General features: G+C 54.2%; 1 protein-coding gene across 1 annotated transcript; it reads right to left on the bottom strand.

The window, feature by feature from the left end:
* Window positions 1-5,941: 5,941 nt before the first annotated feature.
* On the bottom strand, window positions 5,942-8,670 carry Gbx2 (gastrulation brain homeobox 2). The gene is made up of 2 exons (XM_005082221.4): window positions 8,124-8,670; window positions 5,942-6,990 (listed from the first exon to the last, which is right to left on the bottom strand). The coding sequence occupies exons 1-2, from the start codon at window positions 8,644-8,646 to the stop codon at window positions 6,467-6,469; spliced, it is 1,047 nt and encodes a 348-aa protein (XP_005082278.1). The 5' UTR covers window positions 8,647-8,670; the 3' UTR covers window positions 5,942-6,466.
* Window positions 8,671-15,332: the final 6,662 nt, after the last annotated feature.

Below are 15,332 nucleotides of genomic sequence, written 5' to 3'. Positions count from 1 at the left end.
AAAGGAAGGTTTCAGGAGTGGCTTCTCTTCAGAGCTCTTTCCTCCCGGTTCATGCTGCTCTTCCAGCAAGATCAAATGAGAGCGGTGGGCTGAGAAGAGAAGATGAACTTGTAACAGCAGCCCAGCATCTGGCCACCCCCCAACATACACCAAAATTCCACTCAGTGCCTCTGGTTCTGTCTTCTGGGCTCCTTACCCACTGAGCCTTCATCCCCATCCGTTTTATCCATGGGCCAGTGCTCTGATCGGGGTCTTGGTCTTAGAGCTCAAAGCTTGTGGAGGAAGCAGGGTTAGGATTTAGAGGAACACCGGCTTGGCCAATTTCCTGCCCCTTCTGTATCTGAATAGGAAGGCTAGTCTTGCCTCTAGGGTTGCAAGAGACAGAAGTGGACAGTTGAGGTGCTGGGCACAGGACTGTCACTTTTTGGTTTCTCCTTGTACCTTGGACCCCCACTGCCTGACTGGGACCCTGAAATGGTGCCTAGGAGATTGCTCAGCAGACCCATGCTGCCTGATTTCGGGAGCCTGGATAGCAACCCCTTCTGCGAGTCTGCAAGCTGGTGTAGGCCGGGCTGGGGTCTGTTTCTCCCTTTCTCCTTTTGGGGCCTGGTCCCGGCCCTGCTTTGTTATTCAGATCCCCCCTCCCTGCTCCCTTCCCGGGGTCAGGCGGCCACTTCCAAACCCCCATGGCGTTCAGAGCTCGGCTGGGTCCCGGTGCTACCAGGTGTGCCCCCGGAAGCCAAGTCGGGGGCAGGCAGAGGAGGAATGAAGAGAGGGTGGGGGGATCCGAGCTGGCTGGGCAGGGCCGCGGGGGATTGGGCGGTCTTAATAGGATCAGATCGGTGTAATCGCATTTCAGCCATTGTCATTCGAACTGCCGGGAGCCCGAGGTGGGGGGCCAGGCCCTTTAAGGCAACGCGCGGCCACTCTAGAGATGTGCCAGCATGACAAAGGCCTCAAGGGATCTAGTGGCGGGAAATAAAGAGATGAAGGCTTGGGGCGGAGGTCGCCGGGGACGTGCCTCCCGGGCACAGCCTATCCAGGACGTTGCCTGCGCCCTGGCCACGTGGGGATCAACTTCGGGGTCAGGCCCACGGAGATCTCCTTCGATTTCGGTGCCTCCCTCTCTCTCTCTCTCTCTCTGGAGGTTGCTCCGGGAGGTGTTGGTGGTGGGGTGGCTCGACCACTGATCAGGAATCGCCTCCGTGGGTTCGGGTAACTTTGTGCAACTCGGACCTCAAGAGGTCAGCCTGGATACAGCTCCAGGTCAGCCACGCGGGGGTGGCCGGTTGGAGGCAGGGATGGAAAGGGTAGCTGACCGCAGCGAACACAGAGAACAGAGAAAAAAACCGGTGTTCCAGGAAGAGGCTCGCGGAGGCGCAGCGCAGGAGCTCAGCAACTCAGAGGCCAAACTGGACAGGTTGAAGGAGGTGATTATGGGAGTCCTCCTAAGGACCTGCGAGGTACTCCCCCAGCTCAGGCCCAGTGAAGCAGCTGGGGCAGCGTGCAGGGAAGGGGAGTCTGGGGAGAGATTCGGGGAGAGTTCAGAGGCGCAGTCAATGAGGGATTCCGACAAGGAAGGGAGATCCTGCAGGGTGGAGTCCCCAGAAGCTCCAGGAGCGAGTTGGGTGCTCAGCTCTACGGGACTTGCGGGCCCTGACTGCAAGATCGAACTCTTGACTATAGTCAATCTAGCAACTCGAAAAAAAGCTGATGAGTAGGAAGGGGAATCACATATCACATAATACTACCGTGCTCACTTGCTCCCGCATATGCGCAAGCGCCAGCTCTCACATGCCTGTTCACGGCAGAAGGGCGTCATCCGGAGAGAGAAGCCTAGACAACTTCAGCATCTTCTAGGACTACAGCACCGTGTTGTCTAGAAGCACCAGGAATCTGGTGGGCCATGTCAACAGCCCCCATGCCCTTGTCGTCACACCCCGCTAGATGCAGGTCTTCTCATGCTTGCTGACCCATCTACCATCCACCACAGCCTGCACCCAGGACCTCGGGGTGGGGACCTGCGGAGGGAGGAGGCTCAGCCTGACCTTTCTCCAAAGCCGCAGAGGGCACAAGTCAGCTTATGTCTCCCACTTCCAAACTGTTCAAATAGGCAATCAATTTTTATGATGTAATTTATAATGTATGCAGGTTGTCTTCATACATATGGTGTTGCTTTTGTGTGTCGTGGTTTCAGGTGCTTTATTACTCTGACGGTGTGATTTGCATTCATGTTCAGTTACCAAGATCATATTTCTCCTGTTTACACACCATAAGGGCCCAAAATGAAGATTAATGCCACTTCTCTCTGGCCAGACCACCACTGTCGACCCTGGCTGTGATTCCCTCCTGGATCCCAAAGGCTGCCTAGGTTAGACCCCAGTGAGCTGGTGGAGGGGGAGGCTGTGCTGGCCTAAGCTTCAGGGGTGAGAGGAGGCCACCTGTTCCAGATGTGCATACCTGGGCATAGGACCATGGTCTCCAAGGATAGGGAGAGGTATCTGTGCATAGGAACCTTTTTCCCTCAAAGGGAAAAAGGGCTGGGTCCAACAGTTCACTTGGCCATGTCATAGCCCGAAGCAGAAAGTGTAGAAGCCAAGTTGGCTTAGAAATTCCTAAAGGGGGAGAACTAGAGTGTGAGCCAGAATGTTTGTCCCAACCTTCAGCAAACGCTGTGTTTGCCTTGACACATGGGGCTAACAGGAGAGCAGCCTTGGTGGCCCTGTACCAGGCTCTTCAGACACACCTGAAATGATGATTAAGCCAATTAAGCTCCAGCAAACAGAAAGGAAAGGGATCGAGTGCTGACCTCCAGAGAAAGGGCACCTTGGAAGGCAGGACCAGAGCTAGACTGGTCATGAGTGGGCAGTCCCAGAGGGAGAAGGCCTGAAGGCCTTGCACCCTGCCCATTTAGCTGCAAAGGCACCCTGAAGGAACCGCACCAGGGGGGTAAAGAGTAGCTGCCTGGGTGGCAAGCTTGTACTAAGTCTTGAAAATTCCAGTTCCAGGTTAGAGCTGGAGAACACCCCCACATATCCACCCACACCCACACCCACACCCTCACAGAAGCTGTTCTGCTTGGAAGGGATTCCCAGCCTTCAAGGGGAGCTGGAGGAGCAGGCTGCTTGGATAAAGATCTGGACATAGGCTTTCAAAGCAACCTCAGCTTCCCAAAGGGTAGGAGATACTCAACTCCCTGATATGGAAGGATTCTGGGAAATGAGAAAAAGGGTCAGGTGACTGTTCCCAGGACACCCCCCCCCATGTGGATCTGAGGTCAGCCCCCAGGTGTCCCACTGCACCACCAGTGGGGGCCCCGGGTCTGTGCACTCCTAGTCGTAATTATTTGATCTGCAGATGTAAGTGGAATTTATTGTAACAACAAATATAGTGATGTCAAAACCCAACCTTGGATTAAAGCCGGCAGCCAAAGGGGAAGTGTATTAATTTCCAACAGCATCTCAGGCCAGAGCCTATTAGAACAAGCTATTCTTCAGGCCCCCCCATCAGAATTAATCATTGGGAGTTAATTTGAAGCTCAGACAAGTTGCTGTTAATTTAGTGCGGGGAGGACGGGATGGAATAAAAAGCTGAGGTGCTGGCCGAGCCTCGTGGGTCTCATTAATCAGCCAGCTGAGACGGCCTGGCTTGATTACAATTTGCAAAAAAATTCATTAGGGCCCAGGCGATTGACAATTTTTCTCTCTGCCTGTGATGTGACTCATTAGGCAGCCAAATGAAAGCCATGATGACGGCCATGATGACAGCGGCCATCAAGGGCTGCCTGTTTATCTTCCTGCCCTCAGCCTGTCTCCAGGGCCTCGGGCTGTGGGCTCCAGGGTGCCAGGGCCCCCAGGGGTTGGGGAGGAAAGGGACAGCCCCCAAAGAGGGCAAGAGGACATGCAGTATCTCAGGGCCCTGTCTGTTTCTAAGGGGTGGGGCTCCCCGAAGGCAGTTGCCTGTTTCTGGGGAGTTTTGTTTTTTCAAGGGGTCTGTGTGGGTCAGGGCTTCCACCCCCATCCTGAAAAAGATACTGAGAGGGGGGGGGGGATTGGTAGGGGTTATTTACATCTAGTGTGGCGGAAGGGCATAAGAGGAGTCGTCCTGGGACCTGGGGAAGCATTGAACTCTGGGTACTCAGGGTCTCCCTCCCAGACTTGCAAGTGCCACTGGGGCTGGGGAGACCGTATCTCACCTTACATTTCTCTTAGTCTCGTGCTAGACTCTTATGTTTTCAATCAGTCACTCCCGGGACTGTCCCCGGAAGGACTGGTCCAGGTGTTGTGTGTGTGTAGAAAAGAGGGCTTGGCATCCCTGAGGACCTAGAATTTTCAGCACCCACACTGACACTGTGACCAGTTGAGGACCTGGCTGAAGCAGGTAGTGCCAATCGGTGACCAGAACTCTGTACACACTGGCGCCGGCCGGGGGGCGGGGCTGCGGATCTGAGGAAGCCGCTGGACCTCACAGATTAGTTGTGCCTGTGCAAGACACAACCCTCCTTTTCCTTTGGCTCTTCCTGGCACTGGGTGTTGGGCAGCAGAGAATTCCAGAGTTTTGCAAAGCCTGCCCTAACCATAGGAGGGAATGTCACTCCACTACACGGTCCTAGAAACCTCAACCCGAGCATTTTCCATTATTGGAAATATTCGGAAAGAAACCGTGACTCTGTGACTTTGACCCTCCACCTTGCTCCTGAAGTTTGGGCAAATGCATCTATGATCTGACCCCTGTGAGCTGAGAGGTGACCAAAGTAAGAGGAATAAATTAAGTCAGTATTGACCCAGGGCACCACGACTCCCCCTTTTGGGGCTAGAAACCACAGCGTGTGCCTCCCGGCTGCTTTGCCTAGGGTTCCCCCATCTTTCGATTTGGAAAGCTGATATGGTGGAGTCGCTAGCTTCTCTTTGGGCTGCAGGTTTAAAGACCAGAAGGACTTGGGTACCATCATCACCTTCACTAGCACGCTCTACTCTTCCCGGAAACCCGGGATCTGTGCACCGCAGTCTTGGAAGCGCCAGGTCTTGGCTTCTTTCTGGACGCTTCAAGTGCGGACCCGGCTTCGGTTACAGTACCAAAGTTAGAGGAGGTGGCGAGGAGCAGGGTACGCCCCTCCCCCGCTTTACAGGCCGCCCCTCCAATACAGAAAGACGACCTATTCCTAGGTTTCTGCGCACCAACCCACGACCAACTCACCGGGGTCCTTTCCTCCTTCTCTGTTTGAGGGGTTACGGGTCCCAACGCCCCTGGGGGGGCAGTGATCAGGGCACGCCCCTTCCGACCCCGCCCGGAGGGGGAAGTGTGGGGCCTTGGAGTTCCAGCCGCCTCCAAGCCCAGAACTGCCGGGAAGCCTTTCGGGGCTTTCTGGGTTCCGGCTCCTGTCGGAAGATAACGCCTGCAGACTGATTTATGGACCCGAGGCCCTGAGAGCGAGCGAGCGAGCGAGCACCACTGCTTTTAGGGTCGGAGTTTTTTTTTGCAAGGAAATGCATTTCTTCTCCCTGGCTGCATCGGGTTTGGGGACCCCGAGTTTATACAAACCCACCACCGCCCGCGCTTGCTTTCCCTGCTCTGGTCAAAGTTTGCCAGTCCGCAGGCTATTGATAAGGCCGTGCAAAAAGGGGACACGCAAGATTCCTAAAATGAAAACTAGGCTTGCTGAAACTCGTAGCTCTACTCTCCAATTAAAAACTTGTTAAAGTGCTACGTGGCTTATGGCCAGTTAGGCTCCATCCTGGACCCAAGTCCCTAACTGACCACACCCTGGCAGTGCCCTCGAAGTGCCCAGGTGGTGGGCACTCTTATGAGGCCCCAAGGATCGAGCTTATGGTTTTTTTTCTTGCTTTTTTTTATTATTCACAAGACTGAGATTGTTTAAATGTCATAACTTATATGAAAATAAGCTACATTGAAATAAATTAAACACAACGGAGACGTGCTTCCGACATGGCTCAGATAGGATTTACAAGCCCAGGAAAGAAAGCCAGGCAAAGGCAAATCAGCAGAGCAGATTCCTAGGCTGCCCAAAAAGTCTGCTCAGTGCTCAACTCAAAAAGCGAGAATAAAAACAAAAAGAAAACAAGTGTAAACGCCAGTGTTTGTTCTTGCGTCTCCAGTTTACCTTTGGGAAAGGATGGAAGGGTGGTCGCCTGGGGCGACAGACTACAGTGGTTTCATCTGGAATGTGTGAGTGGAGACGTTTGGTCCTATCCCTTTCAAAATACTGCAGCTGAGATCCAGTCTATATAGATATCTATGTACAAAGTAGGGTCGTATAATAAATATTTAGTGTATCTTCTGGTGTGGCTGTAGCCCCTTTAAGCCCGTCTAGTGAATATATTCTCAATTTGCTTGGAATGTCCACATCTGGGAGGTGCCTTGAGTTCTGCTTTCAACAGTGGAGTCGGCCACGGGTTCCCTCGGGTGTTAGGGCCTCTCCACGACAGTGTCCACCCTGGCTGGGCCCTCAGGGTCGGGCCTGCTCCAGCTGCTGGTGTTGACTTCGGATAGCGAACCTGCTGACGTGGACAGGGATGGGGACGACGATCTTGGGGTTCCGGGAGGGCTCCCCGGTCTTGGAATTGGCATTGCCTGCCTTGACACGTTTCCACTTGGCCCTGCGGTTCTGGAACCAGATTTTTACCTGCACCTCGCTGAGTTTGAGGGCGTGGGCGATCTGGGAGCGCTCGGTCAGGGAGAGGTACTTTTTGCAGTGGAATTCTTTCTCCAGCTCCAGCAGCTGTTCGCTGGTGAAGGCAGTCCGCCGCCGCCGGTTCTTGCCCGTGGATGTTGTGTTGCCTGCTGTACCGCCGCTTTGCGGGGTCTCCTCCAGTGCGTGGCCGGGGTCTTCCTCCTTATGAGCTGTCTGGCCAGGCAAATTGTCATCTGAGCTGTAGTCCACATCGCTCTCCAGAGAGAAGCTCTCTTCCTTGCCCTTCGGGTCATCTTCCACCTTTGACTCGTCTTTCCCTTGCCCTCGGACAGCCCCGACTGAAAGCAAAACCAAAAGGCGTTTTATTACATTTCCAACGCTGCCTTCACTACCCCTTCCCACTTGGGCACCTCACCCCCACCCCCAGCAGATTGTCTTTCTAAGACATTAACACATTGTGATTTCCTGGGCTTTGAGGAGCGGGGGGAGCGTGAGAAAAGCTCAAAGGAGAGGAGGAGACAGCAGAGGCAAAGGCCCTTTGCCCAGAACCATCACTCAAGGGGCCGACCTGCCTCCCCGAGCACCCTTCTAGCCTCTGACAGCTTAAGCAGAAGGATGCAGCTCCGACCTGAGGCCCAAGGGAACATTCCCTTTGTTTCCCCGGAGTCTAGGGCTGTTTAGAGACCAAGGGAGAGTTCATGATCCTTCCTGCCACCATCTGAACACTGATATTTAGTGGGTCTCAATTTCAGCGCTGCAGGAGCGGGATAGTGGAGTCGCGCAGATGCCAGACAGCAGCTTTCTTGAGACAGATCGTTTGTGTCACCTTAGGAGAAGTTCCCTATCTGACAGCCCATAAGCGCGCCCGGGCAGATACACACACACACACACACACACACACACACACACACACACACACACACACACACACACACAGAGAGAGAGAGAGAGAGAGAGACAGAGACAGAGACAGAGACAGAGACAGAGACAGAGACAGAGAGACAGAGCCTCATTAGAAACTGGTTCTCTTGGGGGCAGCAAAGAACCCAGTGAAGACATTTAAGTCTCGACTCTCTTGGGTACATGCGCAACTGGAAAAAAACCCGAAAAAACCAAAAACAACACAGTCCAACAGGCCTCTGCTTAAGGTTGCAGCATATCAAGGACTCTCAATCATCACAGTGTGTGTTGGGGGATCAGTTCAGATTGGGCTAAACGTGCCACCAGATGTGTGGTTCGGAGCAACTGGCAGGAGAGCTCTAAACCCCCTTCTCCAAGACCCTGCTTGTTGCCCGACTTTAAATGCCCCTTGGGAAGCTCCGCTGAATGTCCCCGCGACTCCTCCAGTTATACCGGCAGAGGTCGGACGGGGGCGCGGCCTCGTCCCCGGGGTCCCGGCGGGAACCCCGGAGCTGGCCCGCCCCCACTCCCTCCCGTCCCCACGTTCCAGCTGCGCGCGCCGCCGACTCACCGAGAGACGCCTGCACCGCTTCGGCCGCAGAGAAGGCGAGCAGCGAGCCCTCCTTGGCCAGGAAGGCTTTGCCGTCCTCTGCATCGGCTTGGAGCGCCTCGGCTTTGTCGAAGTTGCCGCCTCCAGGCAGTGGCTGCGGAGCGAACTTGCGGGCAGCCGCCGCCTCTTGGTGCTGGGGCGACGCCGAGAAGCCGCCGGGCAACGTGGCCATGAGCGTGGAGGTGAGCGCCATACCCTGCGCCAGGCTGGAGCAGAAGCCGGTGGGCAGGCTGGGGATCTGGTGGTGAGGGTGCGCGGGCGGCAGCGCCGGCTGTAGCGCTGCCTGGGGCAGAGCGGGAGGCGGCGGCGGCGGCGGCGGCAGCACCACCGGCCGGTAGGGCATGAACATGGGGTAGCCGGTGTAGACGAAATGGCCGGGGCTGGGCTGCGGCGGGCTGCCGATCAGCGAGTCTATGCTAAAGGCGGTACTACTCCCCAGCGGGCGCTGCATCATCATCAGCGACGGAGGGAACGCTGCGCTCATAGACGCGTTCGGGAGAGGCCAGGGAGAGACGAAAAGTCCCCGAGCCGCGCCGCCGCCTGGAAGCCCTCCGGACGCCGGGAGCACCGCAGGGAACACCAGGCAGTAGTCGAGCGGCACCCGGAGCGTAGACGCCGCGGCCCCTCAGTGCGGGGCCCGCTGCATACCCGGCCCGTGCGGGTGTAGCCGCTGAGCGCAGTAAGGCCGTGCGCCCCGGATGGAGACGGCGCCGGGAGCCTCGCGCTTGCTGGAGCCGCTCCCCGCTGCTAGCCCGTCGGAACGCGCGCGCGTCGCGTCTGCGGACCTCGGCCCGGCTACCAGCGGTGCGTGCGTCCGTCTGTCCGTCCCGCAGTCCGTCGTCTCCCACCGGCCGCCGGGGAGCGCGCGAAGCCGGCGCACTTGTCTCTGGCGGGCGCCGCCAGCACCTTTAAATCGCGCTCCTCTTTCTCATTCACATTTTGCCTGCTGCCCAGCCGAGCTCGTGTCACGTGGTCTTGAGCGCCACCTCCCATTGGTTGTGCCGGGAGAGGCGGGGTGAAATTAGGGCTCCGCCCCCTTCCCCAGGCTGGCCGCGGGCGGGTTGCGGGCGCCACCGTTGGAGCGTGCAGGCCTGGGAGCCCGAGCCTGTGCGCCTGCATCGCGCAGAGCAAACTTGAGAGAGACCCTTGCTACATCCTAGGCTTAGACCCTATAGTCCTCGGCATCCCGGTGGAGGCCGTCTCAGAGATGACTTGGAGCTGGCATCCGCCACGAATGGACCGGGAGTGTTTTATTTTTTATGGTCGCTGTGTGAGGCTCACTGTAGCCGTGGGTGCTCTGGTTGTGCCAAGGGTCCGAGCAAGGTCTCTCGGGTTGCAGTTAAGGTTTTGCCTCTGCAGATCAGCTCCCAGATGCGTTCTAAGGCCTCTTAGCCCCGACTCCCTGCTCGGAACCTGCCCGGTTGCTCTAGGCGCGCTGGTGGAGGGGCGGGCAGGCTGGTGGTCCCTCCATTCCTAGCTGGGCCCTCCGTGAGCGATCCCTGCTCATTTTTCATGACATTCTTAATCATCGCACCTATTTACCCACTTTGCCAGGCGCACCAAAATAACAGCCACGATAATTATGATAATAAAGAGAGTCCTTTATCTGCTCCATCTTCAGGGAGGAATGGGGGGGAGTTTGCGACGCCTCTGGATTGTATAACGTGAGATTATCCTGATGAAAGCTTTATGATGTTTGCTTAAATAAAAGATGCGTTCTGTAAATAGGCGCTAATTAAGCACGTTGGAAACGAAGGGAGCTCTCACCCTGGCTCCGCACAGCTCTAGGACTCCAGGGCGCGCGGTTCCCCTTTGCGGATTGCTGGATGGAGCCGAGCCCCTCAGCCTTTCCCCCACGTTCTCGACGATGATAAACACCCGGGGATTTGGGAGTCAGGAGATTGGCGGGATTGCTGCGGAAGGAAAGCAGACATTTCTGGTCCTCTTTTCTTATGTTGAAACAAACTTTCAGCTCTTGCGTTCCCTTTAAAATGAGATCGTTTCCTAGCAAGGGCAGACTCCGCCAAGCGCTCCAGAGCGCGCGGGGCTTCCTCGGGTCCCCGGGCCTCGGCTTCAAATTCCCTGGTCTAGACGTCCTTCCGGAACTGCTGACAGGGAGCCAGGGACCCGGCCAGGGAGCAAAGGAGGGCATTGTTACATAGGCCATTAAAAATCAGTTCACCCCGAGGATCTGGTGGTTGGGGAGTTGGCCCATGTTGGACGTGTGTTATGTATCACAAGCACATTTAATTGGGAGATAAAGAGAAATCGATCTTTATGAATTTATCGACTCAATTCTTTGAAGCTCTTCTTTCTGGCTTTTCCTCTCACCCCCCCACCCCACTCTAACCCCAAGGCCCCAAGGGGACGTCTCAGTCCTAGACCATCTCTTCGGGCCAAGAGTCGGGCCAAAGAGCAACTGCCCAGCCAGATAGGTAAGAGGCAAGGGTGCGCCCTTCATATCCCTGGGCCAGGAGAAAACTCTCTGGCCGGGCTGCCAGCGGCCCTCCTCCACCACCAGTGTCCCCTCCCCTCCCCTCCATCACCCGGACAAAGACATCTCAAACGCCTTTCCCCACTCCGGGTCGGCCGCAGTAATAGATGGTTTAGGCAGCAGGCGGTTTGAAAGGAATTCATTAGGGCACTGCCTGTATTGCCTCTGCTCACTTCACGCCCAGACCTCGAGATGGCTTAGGCAGTGTGAGGGGAAATTAATTCCCTTTGGGATACAAGGGAAGGAGGTGTCTGTGGACTCTTCCAAGATCTAGCCCCCGTTTGCCCACAAAAGAAGATAATGGAAGCCCAAGGCAAAAAAAGGCTGGTTTCTTCATGAGCTAATAAATACTCCCTCTTATTATGAGATAGTTACAGTAACAGACTCCGGTGCCATTACCTTGTTGTTAGTCGTCCGTCCCCGTCCCCACCCCACCCCCAACTTCCAGAATAACGGCTTCCTTGATTTACGTAGCTACAGCCGAAGACCTTCGCGCTTATCTCTGGGACGCTTGTGCAAGCAGCTACTCACTTACCTGGCCCCAATACCTTCCATTTTGCTCTTTCACTGTAAAAAAAAATGTCGTAGAGACTTCTGTCGCTTGATTACACCCTGAGATCCAGGGATTCCTTTGACTATTTTTGTTATGTTATACTTAAAGTTCAGCAACAAGAGTGAGGTCCCTTGAGTTACAGCCACACTTGAAATAATTTGATGGCATATTATTTGTGTCCATAAATTGCCACGAAAAGTATTGACTGCGGAGGTTATAATACTAATCTTTTATTAGTGAGTTCAAATAATTTTTCATCAATACGAATTTTATTTACTAATGTGCTTTTCTCGAATGCTATGAAGTAATATTTTTCTCATCTAATGCTTAACTGCTTAGAAAATGACTGTTCGCATCATAAAAGGATGCTTGTGTTTTGGCGTGATTAACAAGATCCATTCCGGGACACCTCAGCTACGTGCAAAGCGCTTCGAGCCTGGCCGCTGCGGATAACAAAAGCCTTTGGATTTATGCACCGGGAGCGACAGGTACACGTATCTGTCCTTCGAATTCCTACCTGCTTTGCTTGGAACTGCCTCGAGGAGCAGAGTCCTGCGTGACTGGACTGAGGCCCGGTTGCGCGGGAAAACCACCCCGCACAGATCCTAGTAACTAGGCGCCGAGAGCCCCGCCCCCTCCAATTAGGAAAAGGCAGGGCGAGCGGGGAGAGCTGGGTTTCCCAACTCCAGTTAACTTCTGCGAACTTTTTCTCTGGAAGCATCCCTCGTAGATGAAGATAGCCTAGCCTTAGAGCTACTTTACCGCTGCCAAGTAAGTGTCAGGATTGTATTAAGCCACTTACAAAGTGGCTTAGACGTTCAATAGAAGTGACGGTAATTAAGTTAGCTCCACTTTCGTGGGCTGTCCGACTCAGACTTTGCACACAGGTATGTGAAAGCCAAGCACAAAATTCGAACCGCTCAAGCAAATGAATATTCATATTACCTGGAGGTGGAAGCGTCGTGCAGCTTCGAGGAGGCAACGAGGGCGCTCCAGTCTCCGAGGATGCTGCGTGGGGAAACCTGCTGGCCTCGCGCAGGAGGGGCTGTCCCGCCAGTAGTCCGGCTCCAGCTTTACGCTGGTTTCTCAGGCAACCGTGCTTTTTTTTTTTTTTTAGAGGGATTTTGAGTGGTCTGACCATTCTGTCATTGCCGCAGTACTTGCTCCTGGCCATAGTTGGGAAATAGCTTGGGATGGGTTTTATTTATGGAGGGGCAATTGGGATTCTCACCCAGCTAACCCAGAATCGAGTTTCCCTGGCCCAAGACGTACTTACAAAGAGGTGCTTGTGTAAAATTCCCCATCAGACACACCAATTTGCAAGTAGCAGAAGGCATTGAAGCCTCATCTTTTTAAACTATTTTATTCAGCTTTTTTTTTTTTAATCTGAAAGCCCAAAATAGACTCCATGTGGTTCTAAGTGAAGTCAGCCCTTGGCTGGCTTTGAAATAGCTCCTGCAATTATGTAAAAGAGCCATTCACCAACAGGACGGAATTAAAAGGGATCTTGCCCGCTTCCCTTTCACCGCCAACCTCTCATGTTTGGCTTTTCAAAGCGCTTCCAACACGATGTCTTTCTCCAGGACAAAAGGCAGAACAAAAAAAGTCCCCAAACTTGTAAATCGAACGTCAAGGGAACTTTAAACAATTTAAAGCCCATAAATAATGATAAAGGGGACCTGGCAAAAAAGGCAAGCCCATTCAATTAATAGAGTTTCCCAAGCAAAGATCAAGTGCTGTGTAAAATAAAAGTATTGGCTTTCTTTATTCTTCTGCTCCTTGACCATGCAGAAAGCAGGATAGGGGGTTTTCTAAAGTGCCCCGAAGAAGAAACACTTCCTGGGACCGTGTGTGCTGCAGCAATCTTACGTAGAAACTTTTTTTTGAGTCCCTAATCTCAAAGTAGCTGAAACAAAACCACTGCAATCCAGAAACGTGAAGGGGAGGGGCTTTTATTTTCCCCGTTTTATTTTATTTTATTTTTTTTATCCTGGGAGCTGTAAAAATGTGGTCTCAAAAGGCTGAGAACTGTGACCTTCACACCTGTGCTGCCCTATCCAGAGGGACAGGTCAAGCGAGCCACACAGGCATGGTGCCTGAAGCTAGCCCTCGTGGGATCTGTTGATTGTGGCTCCTGGGCGATCTTGCACCCAGCTGAGGGCGTCAGGGTTGAACGATGCACCCTGGCCGCGCAGTGCGCTTGGAATTCCTAGCTTCCCCTCACTCCACTCGAGGCTGGATTCCCTTGGTCCGGGGATCCCGGAGAGCGAGGACTTAACGTGGAGTTCCGGTTCTTTCCTCCGGTGTTCCTAACGACTGGGACTAGGGAATCTGTGATCCCGGGAGACAGCAGCTCACCGAATTCTTCCTGGAGTCCCTGAGTCGGTGCTCACTGCGTCTCTCGGGGGCACTCAGCTCCCAAAGTGGCAAAAGTCCACTTGCCCGGGACTCCCTGCTAGGGAAGAGGCAGGGCTGTGCAAATGCCTGGCCGTGGGCTTTTGCCCAAGGGCTGAGGTTAAGTGGTTGTAGGCCTTCCAGGGAGCCCACAAAGGGGAGAGGATGCTTGGGAGAAAGGCTTAGGCCGGCAGGGGGTCTCTTCTCACCTGGTTTTCTCTCCCATCTGCTCTCTGGGCCCCACCTTTCAGGACTTCAAAAGTGCCCCCCCCCCAGCCACCCAGAGGCCAGGCTTTCATCTCTAGCACAGCAGGCTTTGTTTGCAGGACTTCACAGAGATGCTAATCCGGGGCCTAGTGAAGGGCAGCCTGAAAGCTCAGAGGGCACTGAGGGGTGAGAGGGGACTTGGCCTAGGCTAGGGTCCTTGGGGATCACCATCCTGGCAACCCTCCCTCGGAGCTGGGCTCTGCTCTGGTAGGCATGCGGTGATCTTGGAAGATGGTGAGATCACAGTGTTGGACACAGCTGGCATCCACTACAGGCTCAAGGCAGAAGGGTTTCAACTCTCTAGAGGAGACCCAGGAAATCGCCTCTGAGGCTGAGGGCTAGCCAAGAACTTAGCTCTATCTTCTCCAGAGCCTAAAGCCTCAAGGTCCCCTCTCCAACAAACCAGAGGTTGTTCTTCCAGGATAACCCCCCACTCCCCACCCCTGCCGAGAGTACCTTGCCTCGAGAGTATCATTAGCAAACCTCTTGCAAGAGGGCACTGAATCCGCAGTTGCCAACATCAGGGGTGCCCTGCCCTTGAACTTCTGAAGAGGTAGTAAGCTAGAGCAGTTGCTGTTAGCAGAGGCTCTGTCTGTATCTCTGTCCCTGAGAAATACCACAAAGCAAAGGTAGCATTCCCTTGTTTATTGCCCCCTTGGGTAATAACTGTGACCCAGAAAGGGTGTCCCCAGGCAGTGTCATGATGCTGTGTATGGACAGATTGAAGAGAGGCTATCTAAATGGAAGGGAGGGATGGAAGGCGTCTATCCCTCCTAACCAATGCTTAGGCTCATCTCGAAAGATCCCAGATCTAAAACTGACCCCAGCAGGCCCAGTGACCTCAGTCTACTCAAGCCCCAAAGGAGAGCTGTTGTCACTTCAGCATACTCCTCAGAGAAGCCAGGCCAGAAATCAGGAATTAAAAAACAAAACAAACAAACAAACAAACCATGTTCCCCCAGAGAACCTGTCACCTCAGGTGATGGCCTTTTCCATGGTGAGAGCAAGAGGGGAGTGCGTCCTAATAAGGGGTGTGGCCATAAATTAATCAGAATGGGAAGGAGAGATAAACATTGTCCGGCTTTAGGGAAATGTGCTTAAAGCATCCGGTATGAAGAACCAGTAAGCAGATGAATGGTCATTTGAGCTACTTCTGAGACCTCCAGAGGTAGGCTTGTCTATGCTGGACGCATCCAGGACAGATCTTCACTGTTGTATGTGCCTCTTAAGCTACCTAGGAGTAGTGGTTAGCTCAAGGCGGCTGCAGGACCTATCCACAGCCTCCTTCAGATTCATGGACCCCTCATGTGGTCCAGCTTTCAACGGCAGGTGGAGGCCACCGTTTCTCAAGGGGCCAAGTCACACCCTTTAGTGAGGCCAGAGCAGTGAGGGCTGAGACCAGCAAAGGCAGTCACTGAGGACTCAGGGGGGTTAGAGCACCGGAACTTCCGTCTCTTGTTCT

This window comes from Mesocricetus auratus, unplaced genomic scaffold (genome assembly GCF_017639785.1).
Source record: "Mesocricetus auratus isolate SY011 unplaced genomic scaffold, BCM_Maur_2.0 Super-Scaffold_100010, whole genome shotgun sequence".
NCBI lineage: Eukaryota > Metazoa > Chordata > Mammalia > Rodentia > Cricetidae > Mesocricetus > Mesocricetus auratus.
This window is presented reverse-complemented; position numbering and strand designations above follow the sequence as displayed.

Bases quoted from the DNA above. Each gene is read 5' to 3' on its own strand.
- Gbx2 (XM_005082221.4), bottom strand. From the start codon at position 8,646: ATGAGCGCAGCGTTCCCTCCGTCGCTGATGATGATGCAGCGCCCGCTG. The intron at 6,991-8,123 runs GTGAGTCGGCGG...TTTTGCTTTCAG, and splicing joins AGCGGTGCAGGCGTCTCTCG to TCGGGGCTGTCCGAGGGCAA.